This window comes from Chenopodium quinoa, unplaced genomic scaffold, assembly GCF_001683475.1.
Source record: "Chenopodium quinoa cultivar QQ74 unplaced genomic scaffold, ASM168347v1, whole genome shotgun sequence".
Classification (NCBI taxonomy): domain Eukaryota; kingdom Viridiplantae; phylum Streptophyta; class Magnoliopsida; order Caryophyllales; family Amaranthaceae; genus Chenopodium; species Chenopodium quinoa.
The window spans coordinates 1325661-1339649 of record NW_018742907.1 but is presented as its reverse complement, the minus strand read 5'-3'; the positions used below and the strand labels follow the sequence as shown (position 1 = coordinate 1339649).

General features: G+C 35.8%; 1 protein-coding gene across 1 annotated transcript; it reads left to right on the top strand.

Moving 5' to 3' along the window:
* Nucleotides 1-5539: 5539 nt before the first annotated feature.
* LOC110727574 (serine/threonine-protein kinase HT1-like) lies at nt 5540-10358 on the top strand. The gene is made up of 6 exons (XM_021907144.1): nt 5540-6390; nt 6889-7021; nt 7133-7328; nt 8453-8577; nt 8950-9108; nt 9884-10358. The coding sequence occupies exons 1-6, from the start codon at nt 6260-6262 to the stop codon at nt 10199-10201; spliced, it is 1062 nt and encodes a 353-aa protein (XP_021762836.1). The 5' UTR covers nt 5540-6259; the 3' UTR covers nt 10202-10358.
* Nucleotides 10359-13989: the final 3631 nt, after the last annotated feature.

Below are 13989 nucleotides of genomic sequence, written 5' to 3'. Positions count from 1 at the left end.
ATAGAACATTGTTCAAGACCTTCATGGAGGTCGATGATGTAGAAATTCTCTATGTGGTCAATGACTCTACCGCTAAGGTGGTTAACAAGGGACAAGTGGAGCTAGTCTTTAGTTCGGGCAAATCTCTTATTTTAAGAGATGTGTTGTTTGCTCCCGAACTTAGGAGAAACCTTGTATCCGGTGCGATCTTGAATCGATTAGGTTTTAAAATGGTGTCTGAGTCGGATAAGTTTATTTTGTCTAAAGGTGGTCAATTTGTAGGACTTGGTTACTCGTGTGATAATATGTTTAAGTTAAGTATTTGTAATACTTTGAATGATATTGTGTATGTTGTTAATGACAATTTTTCTCTATGGCATTTGCGACTTAGTCATGTTAATTATAAAAATGTATATTTTATGTCTAATCATGATTTGATACCCATGTTTGATCCAAGAATAGAAAAGTGCAAGACATGCATGTTAACAAAAATCACAAGGAAACCATTTCCTAATGTTGTTGAGAAAAATACTACATTGCTTGATTTAGTGCATAGTGACTTGTGTGATTTTCACAACACACCTTCTTTAGGGAATAAGAAATATTTGGTAACATTTATTGATTTTTTCCAAGGTTTTGTTATGTCTATTTGTTATTCTCTAAAGATGAAGCCTTAGACAAATTTAAAATCTACAAAAGTGAAGTAGAATTGCAAACTAATGGAAAGATAAAAAGATTAATAATCGATAAAGAAGGTGAATACTATGACCCAAGTTATTTCCAATCTTTAGGTTTAGTACATGAAACTACCGCGGCAAATACACCACAACAAAATGGTGTAGCGGAAAGGAAGAATAGGACACTAGAATGAAGAAATGGTTAATTCTATGTTGTCATATTCAGGTTTAAGTGATGGATTTTGGGGTGAAGCCGTTTTAACGGCTTGTTACGTGTTAAATCGTGTTCCCATGAAAGGGAAGGATGTTACCCCATATGAGATATGGTATAAAAGGAAACCAAACTTGAGTCATCTTAAAGTTTGGGGTTTTAGGGCAATTGTAAAAGTGCCAGAACCTAAACGTAAAAAGTTAGGTGAAAGAGGAGTTGAATGCATGCATTTTTATAAGATATGCGGAACATAGCAAAACCTATAGGTTCTATGTAATAGAGCAAAATGACTTTTGGTCGGTTCACACCACCATTGAGTCAAGGATGCATTGTTTTATGAAAATCGATTTTCTTCAATTCCTAGACCAAAGGATATAACTCCAAATTCCAATGCTCAAAGTTTTGATCAAGTTTTAATTGATCAAGAGGTAAATGACCAAGCTCATTTAGAGGAGGCATCTACATCATCATTACAACCTAGGAGAAGTAAGAGGCCAAGGAAAGAAAAATCTTTTGGCCCGGATTTTCATGTGTACTTGGTTGAAGGATCAAGGGATGAAGTTTCAACACAACATCCATACATTTTTAATGTGGAAGATGATCCTTTAACATATGAAGAGACTATGAAGTCTCGGGATGCTCCATTTTGGAAGGAAGCAATTGATGATGAGATGGAATCCATCATGGAAACAACACTTGGGTGTTAGCTAATTTACCGCCTAATTTTAAACTAATTGGGTGCAAGTGGATCTTCAAAAAGAAATTGAGCATTAATGGAACTGTTGAAAAGTTCAAAGCCCGGTTAGTGGCACAAGGTTTAACACAAAAACCCGGCATTGATTATTTTGATACATATGCACCGGTAGCTAGAATCTCAACTATTAGATTGTTGATTGCACTTGCGGCAATTAAGAATTAGTGATCCATCAAATGGATGTCAAGACAACATTCTTGAATGGAGATTTGGAAGAGGAGGTTTATATGTGACAATCGGATGGGTTTGTTGTGAAAGGCCAAGAGGCAAAAGTTTACAAGTTAATTAAATCACTGTATGGGCTAAAACAGACACCTAAGAAATGGCATCAAAAGTTTTATGAGGTTGTGTTGTCTAATGGTTTTAAATTGAACAATTTTGACAAATGTGTGTATAGAAAAATTTGATGACAATGGTCAAGGTGTCATAATTTGCCTATATGTAGATGACATGTTGAACTTTGGAACGGATCTGTCACAAGTTGAAATGACAAAATCCTTCCTTAGTTCTCAATTTTCTATGAAAGGCATGGGAGAAGTGGATGTCATCTAGGGCATAAGAATAAAGAGAGATAATGGAAAGTTGATCATGCCACAATCTCATTACATTGAGAAAGTGCTCAAGAAGTTCAATGTTAGTAAAAGTTCGACCTTTCTTTATTCAACACCTATGGATCCTAGCATAAAGTTGATATCTAATGAAGGTAATGCAGTTTCACAACTGGAATATGCTAGAGTTATAGGATATTTGATGTATGCCATGACAAGTACTAGGCCGGATATCGCTTATGCGGTTGGTCAATTGAGCAGGTTCACTAGTATTCCTAGTATGCTACATTGGCAAGCGATTTGTCGTTTGTTGTGGTACTTGAAGAAAACCATGGATTATGGTTTGTGTTATAGTGGATACCCTTCGGTTGTTGAAGGATATTCGGATGCAAGTTGGATCTCAAATAGAGATCATTCATCCACAAGTGGATGGGTATTCCTATATAGGGGAGGTGCCATTTCATGGGCATCGAAGAAGCAAACTTGCATTGCGGATTCTACGATGACATCGGAGTTCATTGCGTTACATTCCGCTGATAAAGAAACATAATGGTTAAGGGACTTAATGCATGAGATTCCTTTGTTAAAGCCAATATCGCCAATTGTGATACATTGCGATAATAATGATACTTTGGCTAAGGCATATAGCCAAGTATATAATGGTAAGTCAAGGCATATTGGAGTGCGGCATAGTTACAACCAAGGGCTTATCAAGAATAGTGTGATAACTATTGATTATGTTTGAACAAATTTTAATCTAGCCGATTGTTTCACCAAGGCATTGGCTAGAGATGAGAATAATAGGATGTCAATCAATTTGGGATTGGCCAGCCCTAATTAATTACCCATGAGAGAGTCTTAACTTAATGCCCAATAAGACATTGGGTCTTAAGTTCAATAAGATTAACTTTCTTATTTGGTAATTGGGAACTTGTTTAATCATCCAAGGTAAAGTTCCGGTTTACTGTGATGAAAAAAGGTTGTTTATAACTTAATAGAATTCCTGATATAGTGCTTTATCACATGAGCATGTTTTGGAAGTCTACCTATATAAGTACGAAGTTTAGCCGCTTCAAGAAGCTATTTGGGCATAATTTTGAAGTACTTACGAAAAGATAGGGACACATGGCTTTACGTGTCAAGTATTAATGTAATCAAGTAATTTATCTTGTGTGTGTAATATCTTCATGAATTCAATATGTATTGCTTTTGGTTCAATCGTTTTACGACACCATATGGATATGGATTCTTGGAATGTATATTGCTCTAAGTGGGAGTTCAAGTCTTTGTACACTTTCATTTATGCATAAGATTGCTATTTATGATGATGATGTTTTTTGCAATGAGTCTAGTTTTATTCTCTAAATAGGGGAGGATTGTTGAATAATTTAGAGAATGATAGACATTATTTATGTTGTTTAAATTAATTTACTTAGGTTAAGGTGTTGTGAATTAATTAAGCAAGAGATTTGAAGCTAATATTCTCGGTTTAGAGAAGGAAAAACTGGGTTAAGAGACATCTTACCACCATCCGGTCTGCCGCCCGGTCTGGGTTGTGCTCGCCCGACCGGGTGCGAGGGTGGGTCTGGGAACTTGCTCCGCTGCCCTACCGGGCGCGAGACCGGAGAAGAAAATTGTGAAGTTGCTGCCCGGATCTAGGTATCTCCGCCCTACAAGGCGCGAGAGTAGTTTCTGGAATTTGGGGCCTTAGCGCCCGGCCGGTTGCGAGAGGGACTTGATTTGACACTTAGATCGGCCCGGTCGGGCGCGGGTTGGTTTGGGATGAAAAGTGACGGTTTTCTTCTTCGTGGAGTTGGTTTTGTTTGGCTTCATATATATATGACTTTTCATATGATAAAAGATAGATTCAAGAAAATCAGTTTATTGCTTTCTCTTGAAAACTTTTGCAAGGCTTATTTATCATCATCATAATTACCCAAATTTTGCTTACATTAGATCACAAACATACTACACACTGTTGTGATTGTATTCGTTGTATCTCCTAGTAATTTCGTGGTACCCGGCGTGTAAAATCAGGTCGAAATATTACTTTGGGAAAGTGATTTTGTTCACGTCTCGATGTGTTAATTTATCCAAGTTCGTTGCAATTTTTATGACCCGATAATTAATATCCCCAACACATAGTACTTCGTATATTTGTAGATGTGGAAATTAAGATATCGATTTGTGAGATATTTGTCTAGAAAAAATTGTAAAAAGCTTAAATAAGACATCTAAGAAATGTAATTAAATGAATCAAGTAATTTAAGATAAAGTTTATTCTAAAACAAAAGTCATGTTGTTCACCTTAGACATATGTTCCAAATAAACTTTATATTCTAAGACTCTTTGAATTCATGTTTTAAAAATATAACCCTTGTTATTCTAGAAACTATTGCATACAAAATTAGATTTAAATCTTGATGTTAATGTTCTAAAATCAAATGATGGTTTACCATTGCATGTATTATTTGTATTTGGGAGGTGATTTACCTTTGTTATGATTCTTATGAAGAAAAGAAGTATAAAGAATAGTCAAAGGCAATTGTTGTGCCTTTTGAGGCCAACTATTTTTTTTTTACTACAATATTAATAGGAAATACTATTCTATAAGTGTTATGTTTATTACTCTATAATACATAGGAGTATAAAAAAAAAAATACTAACTGCATTGTTACTTTTATAATAAAACATAATTATTCATTTTTAGATCTAAATGATAAGACAAGTAACCGTATTTTTAATAACAACACAAAGTTTCAAAACACAATTTCACCAAAAAAAAAAAAAAAAAAAAAAAAAAAAAAAAAAAAAACATATAGTAATATATATATGTAGCAATAAGCTACTACCTCTGTTTTCTTAAGACTTACTTTCCGTTTTCATCCGTTTTTTTATGACAATTTTTTATTCATTTTTTTTATCATCCACAACCCTACTGTGTGAGACCCAATTTTATTTAATAAATGTCTTAGTCTCTATCTCTTTCCTCTTTAATACAAAAGTATTTATATGTATGGTCCCCATTTTGACTTTTTCTTAGTTTGCATAGCTATATAACTTAGTAAGACTCAGCAAAACGGGTAGTATGAGCCTATAAGCCCCAAATCCACAATAAGAATAATAATAATCCTGTAAACAACATCCACACGAAATTATGTAATATTTATAGCGCGCAATAACGTCCTTACACAATTGTACAAACACTTGTACTGGTGTAGTACAAATAGGGTCTAAGAAGTAATGGTAGCAAAAGACCACACAAGATGGGAGGATGATTAGAAGAAGGCAATCGCATTTGTTTGTGTCCAAGCAAAGTCCTTAATATAGCGTGCTTTGCCTACCCCCATGTTGGAAAGATCCGTTTCCATGTGCATCCCTTGATTATTTTATGTAACACTTCGTATATAAAAAACTATACTATAGTATTTTACACTATGCTCAAATTATACACTATTCTCCCATACCTCCCCCCTTTAAATCCTTTTCTCTTTCTTGTCCCCCCTTTAATTTAATCCACTAAAACCTCTCTCTTTCCCATGATTCTGTCCTTAGATCCGTGAGTAAGGTTCTGTAACATCACGTACAACCAAAACCCTTTTTTTTTTTTTTACTTACGTAGTACATTTTTCTAATCATCTTTCAGCCTATTGTAATCACTACTCATTAATTAGTACTAGCTTACAAAGTTTGTTTTTTTTTTTTTTTTTTAGCTGGGTTTTTGCTGAATTGTTTAAAAATCCATTTTTTTTTTTGAAGTTCAGCTTGTTTGATTGGTTGTTGTTCTCTTTCCTTGTTTATGTCCCCTAAACTGGGAGATTTTTTTGGCAATTTGGGCTCAAATTTCAATGAATTTTGTTGGGTTTTGCACTTTGTAGCTTCTTTCTATCCATATCTTGTAATTTGAGATGTGGGTGTTGTTGAGAAGCTGCCACCAAGTAGTTGTAGCAGCAGCTGAAATGAGCAGAAAGCTGGGGTTTTAGCAGAGGATATCTTTTTTTGATGATTGCTATTCTTATTGATTGATCATTTGGAAGAAATTCTGGGTTTATTCTAGCTAATAATTTGGTTCAATTTATTTGGGGGAAAAATGGATTCTGGAGATGGGTTTTACTCAGTTGATGAGTTTCATTTAGATTCTAAATGGTTGGTTGATCCAAATCAGCTGTTTGTTGGACCTAAAATTGGTGAAGGAGCTCATGCTAAAGTTTATGAGGGAAAGTAAGTTTACAAATTTCTGTTACTTGTTTGGATCAAAGTAGGTTTTTTGTGCTGTTGGATTGCCGGATCATCAACCACCCTCACTGCCGCCATTAGCGGTGGCGTTGGTGGCCTTTGGTGAGGGTGGTTGATGAATTAATGTTTATGTAGTTAAACTTCTGTAGATAAAATTTTTTAAGATCTGATAATTCTTTGTTTTCAATTTTACATATGGTATCTTTACTTTGTAGAAGAATTGCTTATAAATGAAATTACAATATGGTGTAGTAATTTAGGGAATTAGTTGAGGTTGATGATTGTATCTTTGAGTTTGATGATTTATGAAAATGTGAGTATAGTTTAATACAGTATTGAATAAGGTAATAATATTTGTTTGCAAAATTTGATACATTGTTATGAAGTTGATGGGATAAAAGGTTTGAGAATAATGTAGGTTGTTAGATTGAGGGTGTTAATAGTCATCTTTTTCCTTCCTTGATATGGGATAATGTTCTTCAGGTATAAGAATCACAATGTTGCTATCAAGATTGTCCATAGAGGCGATACCCCAGAGGAGATTGTCAAGCGAGAGGGGAGGTTTGCGAGAGAAGTAGCTATGTTATCTAGAGTTCAGCACAAAAATTTGGTGGAGGTACTTTAATTCCACAGCCCTCATTGCTATCATCAAGCTTTGCATCATTTTTAAGGTTAATTTTTGGTGAATTCTGCCTATTGACTTCAATTTAGCTATATGTGCTCACAGTTTATCGGTGCCTGCAAAGAACCAGTCATGGTAATTGTTACCGAGCTTTTGTTGGGGGGAACATTGCGTAAATATTTGTTCAATATGCGGCCGAAGTGTTTGGATAGGCGAGTTGCTATAGGGTTTGCCATTGATATTGCTCGTGCGATGGAATGCCTTCATGCTCATGGGATCATACACCGGGATTTAAAACCAGGTATCATTTGAACTTAGAGCCGCATTTCTGTTTTGTCCATACGATCATGTGTAGTAGATACTCTAGATAGCAGCTAAATCATATAGCCTGTCTGCATTGTTCTGCTGAGCGCTGTGATGTTGCTGATTGTCAGAGTTTTTGTGGACCCATGCCATGAGTCAATAGGTGTCAGTGATGCATTAAGGCATTTATTCTGAACTGGTAACCATCTATAATATGTATGCCACTAATCATCAAAATCTTATCGTGCCAAACATAGAGACACTTATATGGCATGGCATAAAGCAAAAGAGTGGCATCTAAGTCCAAACCGCATAGACCATAAGACCACAAGATAATTTCAACTCTTTTGTATTATGTTCACCTATGCTGAGAGCCTGAGAGTATGCGAGCATGTGAAAACAACTGAATTTGCATATATCACTGAAGTGTATCTTTCTTTGTGCTTTTCTTTTACTATTATACTTGGCCAATCTAATGACAATTCTTATAATGTCTGAATATACGGGTTTATCTAGAATTTTTATTTTTGGGAATGGTCATTAAAGGAATAAAGGGTGAGGAACTGAGGACATGGACTACCTTAGCCATAAAATAAGCAAGTGCTTCCCATTTCTGTCTTGTTTCTCTGGCTGCTGAACTTAGGTAGATTAATTTCATTTTCTTGTATGGTATGGTATTTACCTCGACCTCATAATTTCTGATGGCAAATTTTGCAAAATTCTTCTAATAAATGTATATATTTGATGTGATTTCCAAACCTCTCCGGGTGATGACCATTTCCTGCCCAATGATATCAAATTTTGTGCAGCTTTTAGCATTATATTAGAGTTCAATTCATATTTTGGTGCTATGTGTAGTGTCATGTGATTCCACTGTTCAGGAATTTTGGTAAAGAATCATCAAAGTATCAAACAGAATTAATCAAAGTGATGAATTTGGACTTCTGGTTAGAACTTAATAATTTATTAACAAGGTGTACTGGACCTGTAATATTTTCGAGGGTGGGGGGGGGGGGGTAATGTTGGCTGTTATTTGCTTAAAGGCTTGAGTAGTGATAGCTGCGGCTTTCATAGCTTGTGATCATATGAATTATTGATAACAATTCTTGTTATCTTTTGCAGAGAATTTACTTTTGACCGCAGATCACAAAACAGTAAAACTTGCAGACTTTGGTTTAGCGAGAGAAGAGACTTTAACAGAGATGATGACCGCTGAAACAGGAACTTATCGATGGATGGCCCCCGAGGTTCCTTACTAAGACAGCTCTTAAAATTTTCTTCATAACAACCTGATTTTATATAGATCACTTCCTCCATCCTAAAATTATATGATACATGTCTTATATTTCATCCCCAAAGGCCACTTTATAAATTCAGTATGTTAGAAATCTTATCTTATTGAAACTAGGTCAATTATTTAAACATGACTCCAAGTCAAATATAGTCTATTAGACAGGGATGGTGGGAGTTTTAGAAATTATAAAGACGGAGATAATTAGGGTGAGTGTAGTGGGAGGCGGAGGGGAGAGGCACAAGAGAGGTGGGAAGATTGTTTAGTGTAGCTAGTTGGCGATGATGAAGATTTCCTAGTGCATAATATCTTTTTTTTTTCATGGCAGTTGTACAGTACTGTTACTCTGAGGCAAGGGGAAAAGAAACATTACAACCACAAAGTTGATGCCTATAGTTTTGCAATTGTCTTGTGGGAGCTGCTGCACAACAAGCTGCCCTTTGAAGGCATGTCAAACTTACAGGCAGCTTATGCTGCTGCTTTCAAGGTAAAATTTGCTCGACTTGCTTAACCTATGCCCATTAGCCTATGTTAAAAAGTCATGTTCGGACTTGAAATTTGAAGGCAAATTTAGCATTTTTTGACCCAAAATGAAGTGTCAAGAGTCAGGATCTATGTCCCATTCCAGAGTGTGGAGTTTGTGGAGTAGAGTTTTAAACATTTCTGGAGGTGAATTGTGGAATCTGACTTTTTATCGCACTCCATAAGGTGATGTTGGAGAGGAGTGGACAAGAGTAGAGAGAAACTCTAAAGCTTTTCTCATCACCTAAAATTGTAAGGTTTACAGAACTGTCACTTGATAAAGCGTAAGGTATTATCAAGTGAAATCGACAAAGTGTAAGTTGCAAGAGAGGGCAAAATATCTTTAACCTATATACCTCTTAACATAAGTCTTTTCCTGAAAGAGAGACTTTGGAAGGAAGCTCTCCCTCTTACTTGTATTGTGTGTTGTATTGAAAGATGATAGATTGATAATTTGATAGGGAAGCATCATGTGGTTGTCTTGGCATATTTAAGATGACCAAAGTTTTTACAAGTATAAACAAATACAAAGTAATAACTAAGTCAATAGGGTGGCTCCCAATTTTAGAACCATCACTATCGGATGTCTTCATGTTTTCCTAACCCTTTTTTGTCTTTTATGCCACGAAGAAAAAAACTTTTTAGTAGCGTCGTAGCATTTGAGGATTTGTATTTTTGCATTTGAACTAGTGTTATCTATGATGAAATGGTGCTGATTTGGTTTTCATCCTTTTTCCCAGAATGTGAGGCCTAGTGCAGATGACCTCCCTGAAGATGTAGCTCTAATTCTAACCTCATGCTGGAATGAAGATCCAGATGCCCGGCCCAACTTCACTCAAATAATCCAAATGCTCCTTCATTATCTCTCTACCATTGCACCTCTTGGACCAGCAATCCCACCTCGGATATTTACCAGAGAGAATTCAATTCTACCTCCAGAATCTCCAGGCACAAGCTCTTTGATGGCTAAAAAGGACAGTACTGGTGAAACCCCAAGGGAATCCATGGAAGACAAGCCTCGAGGGTTTTTCTTTTGCTTTGGTGGCGAATGTTACTAGCCTAGACTGGTAGAAGAAAACACCTTTCTAAACCACCAGAAAAGGGTCTGTGAAAGTGCTATGTAGCATAGTTTAGCATTTTAGCAAACGATCTGTTGTAATTTGTAACTTATAATAGACCCATTCTGATGAAATAGTACATGTCTAAAATTGCTTCCTCTCTTTGTGCTGTTTAGTGCTGCCTGATACATCACATAATTCGGTTTAAGCACTGAATAAGGAAATTCGAGCAGAAACTGTTCTAGAACGAGCACAAATACAGGTCAAGTGCATCTGATGTCCGAATTAACACACATACATCTTGCAGAACTTTCTCTTTACCAGTTACTAATACGCTGTCAGTATGCTAGATCGCCTAGATACAAACTGTACATTTCCAATACAACGCGAGAGAAGTGCTTGGTGACCCAAAGTACCTAGCACGAGCAACTATCAACCTGCTGAAACAGATGCTTCATATCTTTGCAAGTAGTGTCAGCCAAACCAAAAGAAAAATCCCACTCCAGTAACGATATCATATTATCCTTAATCTTAGTAGCTTATGCATAGATTGTACCATAATTAATATGGACCAACTGACAGGAATGACAGCTCTAAATCGTAAAATATTCAAATATAAAGTAAGTTTGGTATAAGCTGAACTATTTACACAGTGCAGTCGTGCAGAATAGGAATAGAAAAAGATAAAGATAGATAATGTCATAATGCCATAATGTTATGTCGACAGGTCTGTCTTATTGATTTGGGTGGGTGTACGTTAGACCTCAAAGCTGTTAGATATAATTAATATGATTTGAAGTTGTGACCCTTAAGTTCCCGACTCGCAGGAATTCGACCAATTATTGTTCTTATGGGTAGGTTTTGCCGTTTTGGCCCTTTTGAATCTCTTTTATCCTACTAGATATTTTTATCTCTAAGGGTTATTTATATAATAAAATCGAACTATAATTGACATGTAAAAGGTACGAGTCTAATGTGAACATAACACACGAGCCATAAAGCTGATCCTTTGCATCATTATCTGCCAAAATAATGGTCCATTCCTAATTTATTGAATTGTAATTTTTTTACTCGAATTTTTCAAAACAAAAAAGAATTGTACGTAGTACTGTAGTAATTTTATAACCCTTGAATCGTACGGACTACTGAGTAAACAATTATAAATAATAATTGCAAATTTGCAAGAGCTTAGAGCACCGACACAAGAAAATAAAATAAGACCAATATTTTGTCACTTCTCACAATCTTGAATAATAAAAACAATTATTTTTCCTTGTTCAAAAATGATGAACACATTGTTTTGACTAGGTACTCCGTACTCAATGAAGTCCAAGTAGGGTCTCATTATATAAATAAAGTCAATTAGCTTCTTATATGTACAGATTGTACACTATACAAATTATGAGGCTAACTAATTGCTAAAGTACAGTTTAGATGAGGTAAAATATTATGTCGAGCTAAAGGGAAATCAAAATCAACGGACTTCATTATATGTTCCTTTATTCATTATTTATTATACATCCGATTGTATCATGTACAAAGACACATGGGTTTCATATGATAAAAATAACAACTTTTGGTACTCATATGTGAGTGTTTAGTGAAAATTGCCCTTTCTATTCAATCATTTTATAAAAGTTTCTAACAATATTTATGTAGTCTATGTAGCCTATATTGGTCGAATATGTTCTCTGGGCTGTATAGATGAATTTGATGCTTAGTACTTAAATAAAGTTATAAAAGATTTAAATATTCAATTTTTTTTTGGAAAAGTTATAAAATATTATTCCAAATAATTTACTTTACTTGAGATGTCTTTTAATTAGTCACGTATAGTCAAATCGAATTGTGTTGTTTTGAATTCAATTGAATGACAACATTAACTTGTCATTTGTAGCTAGAAGTCGCTCAAAGTGCGCCTACGTGGAGCATGTTATTTATAAGTGTCTACATCCAGTGGCATAGCCAAGGGGGGGCTGACATGGGCCATGACCTCCCCCTTGGCATTAAATATTAATTAGAGGTAGCAATAAGATACACATGCTAAGTTGTAATAGAGATGGTTTAGTTAAGTTGTAAGATTACAAGATTCATTTTGTCTTCCTCATCTTGGGTTCGAATTCTGTGCCTTACAATTTTACTTTTAACAAAAATATGCGGGTTCACTCATTTAATTTATACTGTTTTAGAATTGGAAATCATTGTATTTTATATACTTAAAATTTATATTATAACAAAGTATATATTGAATTGTTTTTGTGTATGAATGAGATATGAGTACATATATAAGATTTGGCCCCCCACACAAAAAAATTCTAGCTCCGCCACTGTCTACATCGTTGCAATCGTATTTCTTACATAAGAATCAGAAATTTTCAACTTGTATGATTTGGCCATTTGAGAATATATATTTTATGGGCATTGCCAAAAGAAAAGATTGGGTCTCTTAGCTTGTCTTGGAGAATACTTATCCTCCAAGAGAAGAAAAAAAGAAATAAAGAAAAAAAAAAACTTGGGAATCTTTCAAATGGTATAACAGTATGTACTATGTTCTAGACTTGATCAAAGTTAGCTTGGCCCAATTTTGAACGGGTTTTGGGCAGATTTTCGGTCTGGTCTGATTTTTGGGCGGGTTTGGAAATGTGGTTTTATGCATTTTTAGTTGATTTTTTTTACCCGGAGCGAAAAGCCCGCATGGTCCGGCCATTTTGGGTGGGTTTGGAAACAAAAATTTCGGCCCGAAGCTTGACCCAGCCTAGCCTGAGAAGCGCGCTAATTCTTGTGGCCTCGGCCCGACCCGCTTAATGATCACCTCTACTATATTCTTCTCTATCTAGATAATTGATTACATATGACTTTGATGGTAATACTAAATAATTACTATGACGGTAAATTCGGGTTAAAATGTCAAGCTATGATGTGAAAATGAAACTTATTATCTATTATAGGCTTATATATAAGCATAATATGCATCTCTTAAAATATTTTTCCTTTGGTAAAAAAAATATTATAAAAAAAATTAAAAAAAAATTGTTTCCTACTTTAAATCTTTTTATGGGATAAAATTGGCCAAATAAAGTAGGAAGATCTAACAATATGAAATATAAATTTGAGAATTATAACAAAACGACTCGGTGTATACAATTGATAATTTAATATTGTATTTATTCATTTTTAATATGTACTCCATAGTTCTTAGGGGTCGTTTGGTTTGCACGGGGTAATCGGAATGGAATGAACAAAGGAAAAGATAGAGAATGGAATGGAAATTGAAAAACCCTTAAATTTGATATGTTGTTTGTTTTGAAAAACAATGAGAAATAAAACCACCAGTCCCACCACCACATCACCACCACACAACCACCCATTTCTTTCAAAACCCACCTTTTTCAGCCACCACCCAGCCGTCGTTCGCAGCACCACCCTCGTCGCACATCCCCCACCACTCGCCGCCGTTCGCAGCACCACCCTCGACCTTCGCTACCCCTCCCCTCCCCCGTATAACTTCCCCAGCCTCGTAAACCTTAAAACTCCTTTCTCTACCCGTAAAATCGTCAGCCGCCTCTCCCACCACCCTCGAAACCTTAGGCGCTAGGGTTCCGAGGGTGGTGGGAGAGGCGACTGACGGTTTTACAGGGAGGGAGGAGAGCTTTAAGGGTTTTGCGAGGGTTGGAGGAAGTTTTACGGGGAGGGGACATATTTGTGGGGCGAGGGAAGGGCGGCGAGGGGCGAGGGAGGTGCGGCGAATGGTCAGGGGAGGAGCGGCGGTGGTGCGGTGGCTGATTTTC

What these genes read in the sequence shown, in the direction of transcription:
- LOC110727574 (XM_021907144.1), top strand. Translation starts at nt 6,260, where the DNA reads ATGGATTCTGGAGATGGGTTTTACTCAGTTGATGAGTTTCATTTAGAT. An exon ending in ACACCGGGATTTAAAACCAG is followed by an intron (nt 7,329 to 8,452) that starts GTATCATTTGAA and finishes TATCTTTTGCAG; the next exon opens with AGAATTTACTTTTGACCGCA. An exon ending in ATCGATGGATGGCCCCCGAG is followed by an intron (nt 8,578 to 8,949) that starts GTTCCTTACTAA and finishes TTTTCATGGCAG; the next exon opens with TTGTACAGTACTGTTACTCT.